Source organism: Marmota monax, unplaced genomic scaffold, assembly GCF_021218885.2.
Source record: "Marmota monax isolate L192 unplaced genomic scaffold, Marmota_monax_Labrador192_F-V1.1 WCK01_AAM20220418_F8-fsc00109, whole genome shotgun sequence".
NCBI classification, from domain to species: domain Eukaryota; kingdom Metazoa; phylum Chordata; class Mammalia; order Rodentia; family Sciuridae; genus Marmota; species Marmota monax.
The window spans coordinates 4,787,918-4,805,677 of record NW_026695229.1 but is presented as its reverse complement, the minus strand read 5'-3'; the positions used below and the strand labels follow the sequence as shown (position 1 = coordinate 4,805,677).

Sequence of the window (17,760 nt, the reverse complement as noted above, 5' to 3'; positions counted from 1 at the left end):
TCCTGTGATTCCCCAAAACTTACTGAAACTGGGAAGCTACCACTGGTGGAGAATTTACCCTTTTTATTCCTTAACTTCTGTTGGTACGGTGCCAAGGTATCCTCCAAATATAACACACAGGATGATGTCCCCTGTCCCCTGCTTTTTTCTGTCTCCTTTGTTCTCTTCTTAAGTTTTTGCTTCCGTGGTATCCCATTGTTTCCCATTCTTCATCCAGTGTACAGTGTCCTTAGGTCAGGGCTTTTCACATTGGGATTTGTGAAATCGTTAAAATTTTGTGTAGGTACTTTGGGGATACAAAAAATAACATAGGGTAAGGAATGGGGTTTCCACTCTTCCTTCAGCTATCATCTTTCTTAATTTATAATATATATATATATATATATATATATATATATATATAAATTTTTTTTTAAGTGGTTACTATCAAACCCAGGGCTTCACACATAATAGCCAAACACTCTACCATGGAGCTACAGCCTCATTCCACATTCTTGAATCTTTTTGTCCAAACTTGTCTCCTCTTCTGTTTCTCTCTCTCTGCAGAGATGTAATGGAGAGACTTCCACTGTGTCTTTTCCCCAAACAGAAACATAATTTCCCTCCCCAAATCTGCAGGACTTTCAGTGCTATTATTATCTCAGAATCTTTTAAGCTACAAACTTCTATATTATTTAGCATTCCTGTCTCTAAGCCACCATCCAAAAGTTATCCTCAAAGTTCTCTGCATCTTCATGGCCTCTGCCTTGGTTCAAGGCCATGGTTCTCCCTTGGATGATTGTAGCAGCTCCCTAAGTTACCCTGTCTTTGCTCAGCTTCTCTGTGACACTACCAGAGTTACCTTTTCCAAGCACAGATCTCATCATTGCCTTGCTGAGAACCTTCTCTGGATTGCCTGGTATCTGAGTGCCTTGGAGCATTCAGCAACCCTTGTAGTTTTCCCATCCTACCTCCCTTAGATTCCCCCCTATAGCACATGTCCAAACACCCAAACGCACTCCCCCACCCTACACTTGTCCTCATTTTCCAACATTCCGTGCTTTATCTTGGTCCTGGGAGTCTGTCTCTATTCCCTTCTACAATTCAGCTTAGTTATCAAGCTTTGCAGCCTTCCCTTCCCTCTTATTAGTACATCTCTCTTTTATTTTAAATACTGTTTCCCACTCATCCCGTTTAGACTATCATCTTCTCAGGCACAGTGCCTGTGCTTGCTTTGCCCACAATCCACAAATATTTAATCCCTATAACCTAATATCTGAACCTGTGCATTTTCTATAACCTCAATGCCTTCTACTAACATGGCACAGAAAAATAAATTCTAGATATGGAACTTGTTAGTGGCTACCCATATTATATAGGAAGTTTATTTTTATGTATTTAGATGTACCATCAATAATGGATTAAGATGTTTTAGAGGGGCACTGCCCACTAAAATGGCTGATTAACAAGAGTTGATTAAAAAATGGTAGAGGTGATACTTCTACATGTAGAAAAGCTTGCTACAAAAGACATGTTCCAGGGCTTCCTCCCGATCTTGATTTGTTGCAACAAACCTGAAAAGCCCTGGGCAATGGGCCTGCTACTATTCTGTGATGTGAGGACCTGCAAGAAGGAAGAAAGCCATGCATTCTTGCAAGTAGCTAGCTATTTAATTGCGAAGCAAAGGTGTCCATGATGTGAAGGCTAATTTAAGCAGTATTCCTTTCTGCATTTCTTCAGCTGATCTGGGATAAGATCCAGTGGACGTGGTTTATTCTGTCTTGCCTCTTCAGTGTTGAGCACAGTAACTGTCATATGCTAAATAAGCTTTGAGTTAATAGTGAATGAATGAGTCAGCTCAGTGGGGACTGTGGGCAGATTTCCAAATAGATAATTTTTGCCTGCTTGCCTGCCTTCTTCCCTTCCTCCAGTCATTCTTGAGATTTGCCTGTGTTTCAATCATCAGTAGTTACTTTCCCTCCTCTTTACACACACACACACACACACACACACACACACACACCCCTAATCTCTTATTAACTGCTGAAGGAAAGTTCTCCCAGCACTTTTCACACAAGATCCTCTTTTAGCAACATGATTGACAGAAGACCTTCAGGAATAGTCACAGCTAGGGATGTGGTTTGGACTGTGGCTGGTACCAGAATAACTCTTCTACCTTGTCTCTTCAAAGGATTTCATTACAAAAAAAAAAAAAAAAAAAAAATCTTGACTTTTCTTAACTTTTCTCCAAATATTAAAAATAGATTATCCATCTATTTGAAATCCAAATGCATTTAAAACAATAAAATGTTTTAACAGATATTATTTATAGTCATCAAAATTGTGATATCAAATAGGTAAACCAGTGTGCAGATCCAAGGGCAGATTTTTGTAATGTTCAGAATCAGAATTCAGTGATGAGAAGGAAGTGTGGTTGCTTTTGTGGGGCAGTGAGGGCAGAGACCACTTATTAAAAGTTGGATCTCGTTTTCCATTTATATTTAAAATTTCAATTTTCTTGGAATCACACTGTATATTCAGACCTTTTTCGAAGAGCAATCTGTATGCACAGGATCTGTGTGGATAACTGAGATCATAAAAGTTAGGAAGTAATTAAAGGCTAACATTTTGTGTACTTTTAGATAATGGAACTCTTAGTATCTCACGTTTCAAACAGAAAACAAATTGTATTTACCTTGGTAATCAGGGAGACTTATAAAATGAGTCCTTTCTACTCTTCCTAGTGTTAAGTCTGTGTGTATATGTATGTATGTGTGTGTGTGTGTGCATGCAAGCAATTGTGCATTAACCACCTTAAAATTAAAAGTACAGGATTTGTTATTGTAAATACTATTACACCTAACCAATCTATCTTTCAAAGTTTTATAACAAAGTAATAATTATTTCCACAGTAGATTGAAAATAGTAACATTGTACAGATACCCATATACAAATAAGCTTTCCATAACCCTCCTTTCTGTTCTTGACAAAAGCCCACACATACAAGGTGAGAAGATTTTAATGTTTTGGGACACCGATAGGCTTCTGAAATCCTTCCTTGGAAATGTGTGCAATTGCTATGAATGGTAATGCTTTCCAGATACACTGGAATGCATGGGAATGAGCCATACATAAGAATGACAAATTCATCTGGACCTTGGGAGATGTTGCATTTTACCACCACTTTCCTGGCCCTTTTGAGCTTAGCACTCATCTCAGTCCAGGAGCCAGGTGAGGTATAGGAGAGCAGTTTTTACCTTAATCTCCTCTGTAGCTGGAGTTCAGGTCAGAAACCCTGGTGCCTGTCATGTTTGCTGGATGTGCTCATTGCAAAGAAGGGAAAGGAAAAGAAAGCCCTTTTGGAGACTGGTTTTCCAAATGACTCCATTCCATGGCTACACAATTCAAACTATGCTGTGTGTTTGCCTTTAATATTCTTTTTCTCCTTGTTTCTAGAATTTCTAGAATACCACTAAATCCTAACTTGCTTAATTCTTTTTTTAAAAAATAAATATTTTAAGTTTTATATGGACACATTTTATTATTTATTTTTATGTGAACCTAGTGCCTCACACGTGCTAGGCAAGTGCTGTACTGCTGAACTACAACCCCAGCCCTTGCTTAATTCTTTATATCTTTCATTTTGGTAATCAAATCAATTTTCTTAAAAAATGTTTTTGTTGTTATTTTGACCGAAACAAAGTTGTCATTTAAAAAGAATAAGAAGATAAAAAATTAAATGTGTCCATAATTTGTAGAAAAGTGTAAATAGTTTTAAATTTTACATCTCTGTGGAAAATCTCAGTGGAATTTAAATACCAACCCTTTGCAGAAAGAAACTGAAAATTTCTTTAAGAATAATTACCTAATTAAGCTATAACAGAAACCTCTGAAAAGAGAAGTGTTACATCTATCTTTTAGAAAAATAACTAAGAATTCAAAGCACAAAAACTGTAAGAAAAAGAGCATTTTCATAGTTTCTACAAGGAATTAGATATCCTTGCTCTACTTTCAAGAAGGAAGATATTTTCTTTATTAGGTAACTAATGTAAGTAATGTTAACCAATTATAGTACTATTTACATACTGCTTCTTAAAAGCTCTCAAAAGCTAAATTTTCCTTAAATTGCAGGTCATCTTAATATTAATTCAGTACATTATTATTTTACAGGAATCTGAGCCTGAAACAAGCAACTCGTTGGGGTGAGGTTGGAGAATCAAATAAATTATTCCACAAATTATACATTCACACCTAGTTATTTTATAAATTGAGGAAACAGAAAATAGAAATATAGAGATTCTGAATTCACAGTGCTTAAATTTTATAGGAGGTTCCAGTGAGTTAAAGAATCTATCGTAGAGAAGAAAGTATCTGTTTTTTTTCAAACCATGGATGATTTCGCATTAGCATACTTCAACTGATATTAGCGTGTGATGTTTGTGGTTTGGTTTTGTTAACAACTCCATTTGGGGTTGTTCCATCCATTTTTTTCCACTCATCTCTACAACTTGAATGAGAAGGAAGGGAAACATGAAGACCGTATCTTTTATGACCGATTCCCAGATTATTAACTTGTGAGTCTAATATAAAATCCACCAGGAACTAAAAATGTTTCACTTTAACTCAGCCTGCTGAGTGTGTGTGTGTGTGTGTGTGTGTGTGTGTGTTTTGTGTGTGTTGTGGTGGAAATTGTGACTGAGATGTAGCTTTGTGCTTCCATGAAAAATGACTTGCCAGGCCCCACCTGCAATCTATTTGATGTCCTGGAGATGGTCAGATCCCACCTTGTTCTTCCTTCAGTCACTCTTCCTCCACCCCCCCACCCCAGGACATCCACAGACTTCATCACCAAGAACACTTAGGGGAAGGGTAACATCCTTATTGGAATATAATTTACCCGTTAAAGAGTATAATAATTCAAACATATAAAGTATGCAGCCATGACCCCAGTGACTTTTCATCACCCCAAAAAGAGATCCCATCAGTTTTAGTTGTCATTCCCTAATTTCTCCATTCACTCCTAGTCATAGCCAACTATTGACCTACTTTCTTTCTTCACAGAATTACCTACCATTTCTGAGCACTAAAAGAAATGGAATCATGTAGCATTTATCCCTTTTAGACTGGCTTCTTTGGAAACTTAGCAAATTGTCAAGGTTCATTCATGTATGTGTACTTCCTTTGTTTTTACATACTTTTGTTTTAAATGTGAATGATGATGGGTTTCCACTGCAGTGGAACAAATGTGCAGCTTACCTTGGTGCTGATTAGGGAGATGGTGGGATGGGGGCTGTATTTAAGTCACTTAATTCTGTTCTGGAATTCTAGCATGGCAAAGCCCTTCATTCAGACAACATGTTTGCCTTGTTCAAGAACTTCGCCTTTCTTACACATAAATGAAAATCATTTTTATGTATTTGTGCCTGGAAACAGGAATCAAATTGCTGTCAAGAGGATTCCTCTTATTTATTTATTTATTTGTTTCTAACCAAGAAGCCTATTTCTGTCTTTTATTCATCCTAATTCTTAATGTTCATAAATCAGAAATAGGAAATTGTTTTATTTTTATAAAGAAAAGACTGTTTTGTACATGAAATCTTGAGTCCTTTTGATGTTTTTCTGTACAATTTTGCAGTTCTGTCAAAAAGTTGAAAGATGCTCTGGTATTTTTATTAACCAGTTTGAATTGAAACAGTCACTCTGTGAAGTCTTCTGGAAGAGCCCCCTGCAGCAAACTGCTGCAGCTTCTTAAATAATCTGTTAGGAAGATTGATGGGTGCCACCAAAACAATTTAAATTATTTTATTTATCTAAAATTAAAGTGCATATTGAGATATAAGGCCTATTTTGGTGATAGTCTCTGATTCATGCTTTTTTTCCTATTTCTGCCTAGTGAAGCCTTTAGGAATCCAATCACAATGTGTCCCTAACATAATCCATGTCATGACAGTTGTAAAACTTTTAAAAAATGTTGTGTTTATCAAATAATACACAAAACAAGAAGGTGTAAGCCTTATTTGAGATGGAAAGTATTAAGGGATTCTTGTGGGGAGTCTTCTTTTAGGTAAAGCATTTCAGTCTCGCCCCCAAATCAGTTTTAATGTGAATTAAATTTTAATAGATTCCAAATCACTTTTCCCTTTTACTCCTTTTCAGAAATATCTCTGGACTTATAAAAGTAATGAGATAGTTCTAGGATTTAAATTCAGGAAACAAATTGAAAATTGAGTTTTCTTAAAATTGTTTATTTCTCTATATCTCCTGCCAACATCAAAGGTTTTTTTAGCATACCACTTCACCAAATCCCCAGAAGTTTCCAGTGACTGCATTCTGTTCAACATACTCACTCCCTCAAGCCCTGCTTATGAGCTAACCTGGCAGCAATGTGAAAAGATGAAGAAAGTATGAAACCTTTTAGCCTGACATTATGAGAAGGAAATGTTTCCATTTTATTTCCTTCCTTTTAAAAATATAATCATGGAATCAAATGGTGGCATGCTAGTCGGTCAGTATACATGGAAATGTAGACAAGACAGGAGTCCAAGATAAAACTGAGGGTGGGGCAAGTGTATGCACCCAGCCTGCAGCCAGTGGTTGGCACACCAACCAATTGCAAGCCCAGATACTCATATGTGAAATACACCACTCTCCAGGCCCTTACCTTCTTTCCTATTAAAGCCATAATACTCTGTGTGTGTGTGTGTGTGTGTGTGTGTGACACATGAGTGTTTGTTTATATGTGAATTCACATATATTTGACCACCGACCTAAGGATCTTTTTTTTTAAAAAAAAAATTATTATTTATATGTATGTTTTGCAGCAAAAACTTGGCTACACACTTTGTAAAAACCTTTTTTAAAAAAATATTTTTAGTAATAGATGGATGCGATACCTTTATTTTATTTATTGTTATGTGGTGCTGAGGCTTGAACCCAGTGCCTCACATGTGTTAGGCAAGTGCTGTACCACTGAGCTACAACCCCAGCCCTGGAAAAACCTCTTAAATCAGTTGAAAAAGTGCTGTGTTATTTAGGAAACATTGGATGCTGATGGAAAAGACCAGAGGAGGGCGGGTAATGTACATGCACAGGGGCATCAAAGGAAAAATGGTGAGGGTGAAGTTCTGCATTTCCTGCTTTCACTGTTTTCAGGTGTGCTTAACGGCAATATTTTCATAACAGCTTTGGAAGGAGTTTGTCTTCTTGATGTGAAGGAGTTGGCTGATGTAAAGAGCAACAGGTTTTGAGCTGGCCAGAGTGGCTCAGGCCTGTTAATCCCAGCGGGCTTGGTAGGCTGAGTCAGGAGGATTGCGAGTTCAAAGCCAGCTTCTGCAACTTCCCTGAACAACTCAGTGAGACTTTGTCTCTAAATAAAATACAAAATGGGGGAGGGAGGTTGGAATGTGGCTCAGTGGTTAAGAGCCTCTGGATTCAATCCCCAGTACATATCCCTCACCAAAAAAAAAAAAAAAAAGAGTAAAGGGTTTTGGAGGCAGTGGTATTTGTCTATTGGCTAGTGAATCAGAGGCAGAGCTTGAATGGAGATTGATCAGGTCTCTTGGAAACACCTCAAGCCAGGCTCCATCCTCTCCTCTTAGGAAGTCACTTAGAATGGAGGCTACTTACACCTCTAGAGAGCTGTGCTTTCTGAGTGGGAATCTGAGAGTCTGGCCAAAGGAGAGGGAGGCAGAAAGAAAGCAAAAGTGCCCTTCCAAGCTCTGTGAACTGCTTGAATAGCTGCTTTATTTAGAGTGCTGTGAGCATTGAGCATCGATGGACCACATGCATGCGTTTCATCTGAAGGGTTAGGAAAACTGCCTGCGCTGAGCTCATAGTGAAATAACGAAGCAAGAAGAAAGGACCCTGATTAGCTCAGTGAAGTCCATTGTGGGCTTCCATTCTGCAGCTAGTGAAAGAAAAGCTCCACTTTCCCCTTCCTTCAGGTCTTTCTTCCCATACCTCTCGAAGCCTCCTTGGTTGACAATCAGGGCTGGGCATCCCAAAGAGAGTCCCTTGAAATAAAGAGGCGCCTTCCGCCTCCTCGACTGCCAAACCAGCTAGTGATTTCTCCTGCCTTTCTCTGGGCTCCCAGAGCCCTGGTCCAGTGGAAGAGACTGCAATACCGAGTCTTGGCTCATGTTGCTACAGACATGATCACAATTGGGAAATATCAACTGTGTTGGTTTGCTGTGGGCTCCTGAGGTGTTTGATTTGCTTCATCAGCCATCAGTTTCCAGAAGCAAATATTTACAACCATAAATGGAAACCCAATCAAGAAGCTCCGTGGTTGGATTCAGCCTTTGAGGGGGAAATTGTTGGTCCCAGTATCCCTGTCCTGTTTATTCAGACAGGGAAAGTTCAGAGTGGCCACATGAATTGGCATACAACATTGTAATTTACACCATCTATCTCTTTCTGGCTTTGGGGCCTCTGGCAAATTGCGTGTCTTTGTGTTGGATTAGTTTGGAATTTAATCATGCATTATTTTCCCTCCAATTAAATTATTTATATATTTGATTAACGTTTTTCACTGTTAGGAAGTCAAAGTTTTTCAGTGAAACCACAAATAAACTCTTGCCCATTGAATTTCAGGCCCACTTCACATGGGCTTCATCTGTCTGCTGATTGTTAAGAATTCATTGCATATTACTCTTCTTTTAGCTTCCTTAGAGTTTGGTGAGAAAAGAATGTGTGCATTTTCAACCCAATCCTAGGGAAATGCTGCAGACCTGAAACGTGTCTGGCCTAACTCCCTCCTTTCATTGAACTCCCCTTTTGGCCCCGGATCCTGGTTTTTATTCCTTTCTAGTTTCTTTTCTTCTCTCTGGCACTAAACCATACATCCTTCTGATTTTACTTTCACAGGCTTGAGAGCAAACCTGATAAATGTTAGAGTAAGAAAGAAACTTTGAAATCATCTAGTGTGGGGGCAAGTAACCTAATAGCTCACAGGCTATATTCAGTCCACTGTTTGTTTTTAATACAAACAGTGGTGAGCTAAGAATAAGTTTTTACGGTTTTAAATAATTTTTTAAAACTTTAAGGGACTATTTCATAACATGCAAACTTTCCATATTCATAAATGAACAGCTACATTTTGTTCATTCATATATTGATTAGAACTGTTCAACTTTGAACTACAGTGAATAAAACTTTTCTATCTGGCTTCATACAGAAAAAACTTTGCCCACACCTGATCTAGTTCATCAATGTAATTTTATAGATGAGAAAATTAGGCCCCAAGGAGGCAAATCTGCCTATCCAAAGTACACAGCACATCAGAAATTGGTCAGAGATGCATCTGTGGGAACCATCCAGTATCTGCCCAAATGAATCCTCCCTGAGCTTTTGCTGCAGAAGCCAATGCAGTTTTCTTAAAGGAAAGTAAATATTTAGTAAATATCACATGGATATGTGAAGTCTATGATTTCTTAGAATTTTAATTTTCACTTAAAATCTATCTTTCAAAAATATTTTAAGCTTAAAACACATTTGAATTACCTAAATAGAAAGATGCCTCCTTATTTCTTTATAGTAATTGATAATGTCCTCTACTTAGCATTTGAGCTTTAAGAAAAATGAGATCAACTTGGTCTCTACACTCCTAGATTGTAGACTTTTCTTTCCAGAAAAAAAAAAAACAAAAAACAAAAAAAAAACCTGTGGTCTCAGTGTATGTGCGAATTCAAGGGTCACTTCAGACTACTACAAAAACAGGTTAATTTGGACACCACAGTCTAAGAAGACAGAAAGGGAAAATTCCAAAGAGGCTAGCCTTACTGAAAGTGAAGTTGCTTTAACTGTCCCATGTATGTTCCTCCCTTTTCCTCCTTATGTGGGGACAACACTGAGGGGTTCCTGCTGGCTGGTCAGCACAGAATATCACTCCAATCACATTTCCATACATTGTCCCAGAGGCAAAGAAAGATGAAGTTCGGTGAAATCTAAATATGAAATTAATTTGATTTTTCTGGCAATTGCCCTCTGTTATTGACAGTTCTCCCTTCCTGCTTATTGGCAGACACTTCAGCTCCACTATAGGTAGATTCCACAAGTTCCAGTCTGTCCACTTTAGGCCTCTAATCTCATCCAGAACCTTCACCTTCCTATCACCAGTGAAGGACACTTTGCAAGGGAGCTGGCAGGTTGCTTGATCTCCCTCTTCCACCTCACCTAGAGGAGCCACAGTCCAGAAAAGCCCCCTCCCTGTCCTTCTAGAGTGCAGTTCCTCCAGTATGTTAGCCAGGACAGGAGGGGAAGCCAAAGACTTTTTTTACTTGTTGCTATTGGTGCCTCCCACTATGGGTCATTTAATGGCCCTGAGTAGCATCAGTTACCCTGATGCTGTCCTCCTTGGGGACAGGCATGCAAAAGCTTGCTTTCTCATAGGAGAAATGTGAGTCCTGTCCAGGAGTACCACCCACAGCCTCACAGCTGAGGTTCTGACTTAGCATACTGCATTTTGAGCCCTGGCAAGCCAACCCACACGTGACCACCCCAGCAGAGTCTATTTCTTCTGTGGTGAAAGCTTGTGCCTTCTCACCATGCCCAGCAGAGGCAGTACCCGAGGCCTGCAGGGTCTGCCTGGCCAATTCTCTTCTGCCTTGTGTGGTGGGCCTCACCCTGATCCTCAATAAGGCACTGAGCTCTGCCTTCTGCGGGTGCATCCATGTCATCTGTCTACAATAGTGTCTGTCCCCCCTTTTTTTTTCTACTTCCACCCTAATCTGCACACCTGGCAGGTCTCCGTTCATCTTTCAGGTTCTGCTTTCGATGCAGCTTCATTTGAGAAGCCAAGCCTGATGCCTAATGCTCCACTCTGATTTAGGACTGGCTGTTATGTGTTTATTTAAAACCCATTATTTCCCTTCACAACACTTATCACGACTTTAATTGTATAGTAATTTAAGTCATTATCTATTTTCCTTCAGGAGACTGTAATTTCCTTGGGGCCGGATTCACGTGTGTCTTACTCCCCAGCTCACGGCCCAGTGCGAATACAGCCAGCACAACCCCATGAATGCGTGAGAGGAAATAAATGTTGCAATCCCAGTGCATTCCTTTGGTTCCACCCAGCAAGAGGGGATTCATGTTTGAATATCTTTTAAATCTTTCTGAATTCTTGAGAGTATATTATTTTAAAGTAATGAAATATCTCTTGTTGAATTCATAGTGTCCAAGTACCAGGTAAAATGAAGTTTCATTCAGATAAACAAAAGTGTACAGTATAATTTCTTTTGCCCAGTGAACATTCACTTTGCTGTATGGGTCAAATCAGTTCAACAGATATTTATTGAGTACCTGCCAGGTACCAGCACACTACCAAGACACTGTGGCTGAGAATATGAAACTAAAAAGCCATGATTCCTGACTTCAAGGAGTTGGCTCAGTACAGTTTGAAATTCCATTTCCCAATTTTAACTTTTATTCCCTTTCTCTCTCCCTCCCTCCTTTCATTCTTCCCTTCCTTCTTGCTTTTTCTTAATCCAAGCACCCAACTTATCCCTAATAACCTGGAAAACTGAACCAAGTACAATTTTTATGAAGTGGTTTTGTGTGGTCATTTATTTTTCTCTCAGGAAGGGAGAATTCATACAGCCCCTCCTATTATGTGGGCTTGGTTTCAAGGGCTGGGTTTCAACACACGCTTTGGATAAGTCTGGGTAATGTATATGGGCCACAAAGATGTACTTGAAACATGAATGTAATGATTGCACATCGTCCCCTGTTTAGCAGGTCTGTTCTCTTTATTAACATATGTACACAATCACAACTTTTAAGAAGCACTTATTCATGGGACAGCTGGTTTCTGGTAGGAAACCCACATCCATTGGCCACAGGGCTACTATACCACATGGTATTTGAGTATCGGTTAGCATCTTTGTCATTTACATTTTCCAGGAGATGATGGTTTTCTGCTGGTGTGCTCTGATATGCTTCTGTTTTCTGTTTATCAGAGCCTCTCAAGGAAAGAAAAAATTAAAAAAAAAAAAAAATCTGTGCCCTCAACCAGTTTTTAGCTCCAGAAACAGCACAAAAAACTTTGTTTTGTTTTTTAAGTGAAACTTTTTTTTTTCCTGAAGCAGAAGGCCACCTAGTGGAGTAACTGGGGAAGGCCAACTTTGATGGTTGCATTTTATCACTTAGGAGCTGGAGACTTTGCAGTTCATAATTAAATGTTGTGAAACTCCCATGCAGTGCACAGAACTGGAGGAAGCTGTCAATCATTCGATGAATTTTTAAGTGATATATTTCTATGTATGTTTGGGAAAATGCTTAAATTTGCCTTAAATTAAGGCAAATGCAGGATGACAAGAGAATAAAAACAGGATACAACTCTCCTCAATAGTCTTAAACTGGACTTTTAAATAGTGCACTCAGCTTACTTAAATTAATGTTAATTGGATCCAAATGAAGAACTTCTGATCCTCCTGGGTCTTCCAGAGGTTTCTTGAGTCTCCTGTTTAGAGGGTACTTGATATGTTCATCCAAGGAATCAGATAAAAAGTGGTTTGAAAGCTTTGAATTGATGTCGAATTTAGGGGAATCCATATTCATCTTAAAGACCTCATTAATTGAATTCTAAAGCTGGAAACCACCTGAGAAACTAGGGAGTCCATTCCTTTATCTTGTACATGAAGAAAAAGAAGACCCAAGAGACCAAATCATTTGTTCACTGTTATGTACTCCTTTTCTTCAGAACCTATTTCTTCTCTCTGTGATTCAGGAAGAAACTTCACCAAACCCAGCGTTCAGTTTGAAAAGTGCTTTTCTTGTACCATTTTATGAAATTGTGCATGCATGTGAGTGTAACAGGTACACGTGTATCCCCTCCCAAAGCACATGAGAACTGGAGAGTATGTGAGCAGCCCATTGGCCTTGACCCTCCTTTGAGATGAAAAATGATAGAGGCCCAGAGAGAACAAGAATGGCTTGCTCCATTTCACAAGTAGTCATCCCCAAAACTCAGCATTGAACTCTGCTCTTTAGATGCTTGGTATGGTACTTTTCCTGAGATGCCAGGCTTCCTCTCATTTCATGTCATGGCTGCTATCTGGGGAGCATACATATGCAATTAGCAAGAGAAAATTTACTTGAGAAGTATACTAACTAGAATTCTTAAAAACATATAACTTGGTTAAGTTCTTCATATCTCCTTTAGGACTTCCTATTGAGCATATTTTGCACTTTCTTCTGTTGCTTTCAGAAATGAGTAATGCATTTCCATTTTATTTCTTCTTCTCCAACCCCAGCATATCAATAATGACCATATTCATGGAGAGAAAAAGGAGTTTGTGTGCCGGTGGCTTGACTGCTCAAGGGAACAGAAACCCTTCAAAGCCCAGTACATGTTGGTAGTGCATATGAGGAGACACACGGGCGAGAAGCCTCACAAATGCACTGTGAGTACACAAGTGGGTAGCAGGCAGGCAACCTGGGTGTCCCCTCCCATGGGTGGGTGTTAGGCCTCACCTCATGGGTCCTTCCTCATATTCTTCATGGTTGTGTAAGCTGATAACTTAGCTTGTGGGAAGCAAGGTTGGTAAGAAGAGAGAAGGTGCATCATCTATTGATGAATATCTGTGTTTTTGAGCTTCCTGATTAGACAGGTTAGCAGGTAGAAGGCTGATACTGGGAATGAGCTCTTGACCATTTTCCCCAGCCCAATAACTCATCACACGCAGAGGGTCAAAAAGCAAAGGGAGGGGCTGGGGATGTGGCTCAAGCGGTAGTGCGCTCGCCTGGCATGCGTGCTGCCTGGGTTCGATCCTCAGCACCACATACAAACAAAGATGTTGTGTGTCCGCCGAAAACTAAAAAAATAAAAATAAAAAATAAAAAAAAAAAGCAAAGGGAGGTACCAGCTTCCAACTTAAAAAGTTTAAGTTGACTTTTTAAAAAGAATCGCTGCATAGGTTGAACATCCATAATTTAAAAAAAAAGGAAAATAAATCAAAAAATGCTCCAAAATTTGTAAAAATCTAGCCCCAATATCATGCTAGAAGTGGAAAATCCCACACTTGACCTCATGTGACTGGTTGTAGTCAAAACCCAGGTACACTAAAAATACTATACAAAATTATCATCAGGTAGTGTATATAAGGTATATATATATAAAGAATAAATGAATATGCCCAAATCTGAAAAAAAAATCCAAGACACTCTGATTCCAAGTATTTTGGGTAAGGGATACTCAACCTTCACCTGATTTTAAAGTTTCTCCTGGTTAGTCTCCAGTGACACCGTGTAGACTTCAGGAGTGGGCCAGGGCTTCCATGACGTTGAACATTCTCTCAGTGATGTACCCGGAAGGCACACTGGGCCCTACTCAGCCTTGGTACTTTACATCTTAAAGGCCCTTTACAAACATGATCAAATTCCAGGTCTTTGTATGGACACAAAGCCATATTAATGAACTTTGTGCTGAATCTGAAATCAGTGGGAATTTGAGGAGATCAATGAGCAGATAATGAAATCCATTGTCCACATTGAGCGGTCTATTAAAAAAAAAAAAAAAAACTTCAGGACTTTTATTGGCACTGAAAATGCTTTATCTTGAACTGCCCCAAGCCACATCTGAATCCCAATAAATGCAGAGTTTAGTGGAGTTTTTGTTCCGTGGTTTTGAAAAGCTGCTGACCCTTGAAACGTCAGGTTTTCATCCACTTTGAGGGAGGGTTAGGCATAAGCTGCCGGTGCATTGTGTGGAGTAATCCAGATTTACCTGTTGTCCTCAGTTTGAAGGTTGCACAAAGGCCTACTCGAGACTAGAAAACTTGAAAACGCACTTGAGATCTCACACTGGAGAGAAACCATACGTCTGTGAGCATGAAGGCTGCAACAAGGCCTTCTCAAATGCCTCTGATCGCGCCAAGCACCAAAACAGAACACATTCCAATGAGGTAAGCATCCATGGGCCCTGAGCTCATGGGCAGAAACAAAGAACCCTCATGAGGGTATCCTTAGAAAGGCAGGCATATTTTCCTTTTTTTTCTTTTGACTGTTCCCAGCATAAGCTAGCTCCAAGAGGACAGGTGGAGGCTTGGGCTTGGAGGTGGGGCGGAAAACTGGACCTCAATTGGGGCATGATACAGAGGAAGCAGGAACTATTAAATTGCACAATTCCATGGCATTTAGTACACTCATGAACTTAGTTTCATGTTGTTCAGAACTGCCACCTACTGGTCAGACAGTACAAGCATTTAACTTGGATTTCCAGCCACTTGCTCTGCTCAGAGTAATAAGTCCATGGAGTTCAAAGGGTGACTCTGAAAGCACCAAAGATAGATTCAGAAGGAGCACATTGACAAGTGATAGCCTACTGCTGAAATAGCCAGTTTTATTTGCTTTCTCTAAGTGGTATCTTCAAATATGTTATTTAAAAAAAAAAAAAGACAGAACAACCGGCCATAGCTCAAATACAGTTTCCAGACGTTCTGAATTCCAAAGGATCTTGGAAGATATTCTCAGAAACCCAGTTAGTTATTTAAGATAATTTATTGAATGAAGCTTCATGGTAATAGGTGGTTCCTGGGGTGATGCTCTTGTTTTTAGGTAGTCATCCTCTCAGGTTGCAGAGAAGCAAGTTGGTATCAGTGAATTTTATTTTGCTTATATTTTGAGGCATATCTACCCACAGATCTGTAACTTCTTCTTGGAGTTCTAGGTCAAATGCTAGCTCCTCTCTTGAATGAATCAAGAGACTAACACCAAGGTTCCTCCCATTTTTGGTAGAAATGGGAGAGCCATGTAGAAACACAACACATATCTCAGTCTATAAAACTTGTCATCAGTTTGCTTGAAATGTGTTAAAGAAGGAGGATTTTGTACACATAAGATCTTGTAGTGACTGTCATGCCTCAACAGATGCAGATAGAGAGAGAGAGAACATCTGGTCAAAATATAGTGAGCTATTCCACTTGGGGCTATTTGGCCTTAAGGTCTTCACCAAGTTTTCTTTCAGCTGAACTGATAGAACAAGAACAAAATGGTTTCTAATAGGATTGACCACATATTCCAAAAAGTACACTCACACCATATTCACACTTGCAAGTCCATGTACACCAACTCTTTTATTATTATTATTATTATTATTTTAGCTGTAGATGGACACAATACCTTATTTTATTTATTTATTTTTATGTGGTGCTGAGGATCGAATTCCATGCCTCACATGTACTAGTCAAGTGCTTTACCACTGAGCTACAACCCCAGCCCACACCAACTCTTTTTGAAAAGGTTAAACTGGACTAAGGAAATGAGAGACATTTGGAATGTCTTATTGATTTAAAGGAGATGACACATTCTGTTCTTTGTGTCAAAAATGCTTTTACTGTGTGCAATAGCTGCATTATCATCTGTTGCACATTTTTTTTTTGTACAAAATTTTAGGGAGTCTAAAGAATAGGCAAATGCACAGAGACAAGTAGTAGATGAGTATTTGCCAAATAGCTGGTGGAGGGGAGAAGGGGCGACTGCTAATGGGTACAAGGTTTCATTTTGGGGTGATGAATACTAAATGCTACGGAATTGTGCAATTTAAAAGGATTATTTTGCTACATAAATTGTATTTTGATTTCAAGTTTTTAGGGGATTCAATTAATTAATGTATTTAACTGTATTTCATATATTTCACTATAAGAGAATATTCATTCCTATATAATTTAATTAATTAGTTAATTAATTTTTGGTACTAGGAATTGAACCCAAGGACATTCTAGCACTGAGCAGCATCCCCAGCCTTTTTTATTTTTTTTATTTTGAGACAGGCCTCACTAAATTTCTGAGACTGGCCCTGAATTTGCCACTCTCCTGCTTTAGTTGTCTAGAGTTGCTGGGATCACTGACATGTGTGACTGTGCCCAGCTACAGTTTATAGATTTTGGACCAACTTTCTCCCGCATCATGAAGAAATTCAGGCAGTGGATATGTTAGAATTAGCAGTGCACATATATAAGATGTTTCCTAAGGGTTTTTTGTTTTTTTTTAATCTTTTCATTGACTTAAAATATGTGACTACATCTGTTTGCTTTAGTCAAGTGTGTTGTAGTTGAGCTTATCTTCTGTGAGGTCAAAAGTTCACTGTTATAAGAATTGAATACCTTATTATACTAAAAAAATACCTTTTTATCAAGTTTGAGCCAATAAACATTTTTTAACCTTAATTATAAATACATAATTCAAATTTTATTCATAAACATGTAAATCATTTTTTTCTCCATTCTCCATGCAAATCTTTGGCCTTGTGCATGAAATGATAGATCATCTAAGAGATACCCAAAATAAGTTTGTTCAGGAAATCCAGATTTGGTAATAAGATAATACTAGGTAAATCAAGATAATCAGTTTCACCTAATTTAATTGCTCTCTTACTTATAACTTCATTTATTCACTTAACAAATATTGACAGCTAGTTTTGTGCTGAGCCCTTTGCTATTCTAGGTCTGGCAAAGAATTTAATAAATTAGAAATAGATTAGGAAGGGTTTGGGTTAATCACATGACCTTCCTGGCTGCCACAAAATTTATGAACCCTGTTGTAGTATTATCCTATTAGATACTAGTTAAATTATCTAGCATTTTTCTCATTCTAAGCCATTCCAGTGCTTCTCTGTCCATTAGGCTGTCCTGCCCTTCAGGGACCCTGGACTGTAGCAGTGGCAGTTCTGACCCCATAGTTCACATTCCTCCCAAAGTTACCTCTGAAGAACTTTCCTCGCTCTGATTAGATTGGATATCCCTCTCCCAAAAGCTTCAATGGTACTTTCTTTCCTGCAGGAAA

At 38.8% G+C, this 17,760-nt stretch overlaps 1 protein-coding gene across 3 annotated transcripts in view; it reads left to right on the top strand.

The window, feature by feature from the left end:
* Gli3 (GLI family zinc finger 3) overlaps positions 1-17,760 on the top strand; it is a 273,879-nt gene that overhangs the window by 241,357 nt on the left and 14,762 nt on the right. For all 3 annotated transcript variants that reach the window (XM_046437870.2, XM_046437871.2, XM_058576864.1), the window contains 2 exons: positions 13,233-13,382; positions 14,718-14,882. In XM_046437870.2, the coding sequence (XP_046293826.1) occupies positions 13,233-13,382; positions 14,718-14,882 (315 nt within the window). The remainder of the gene's footprint in view (positions 1-13,232; positions 13,383-14,717; positions 14,883-17,760) is intronic.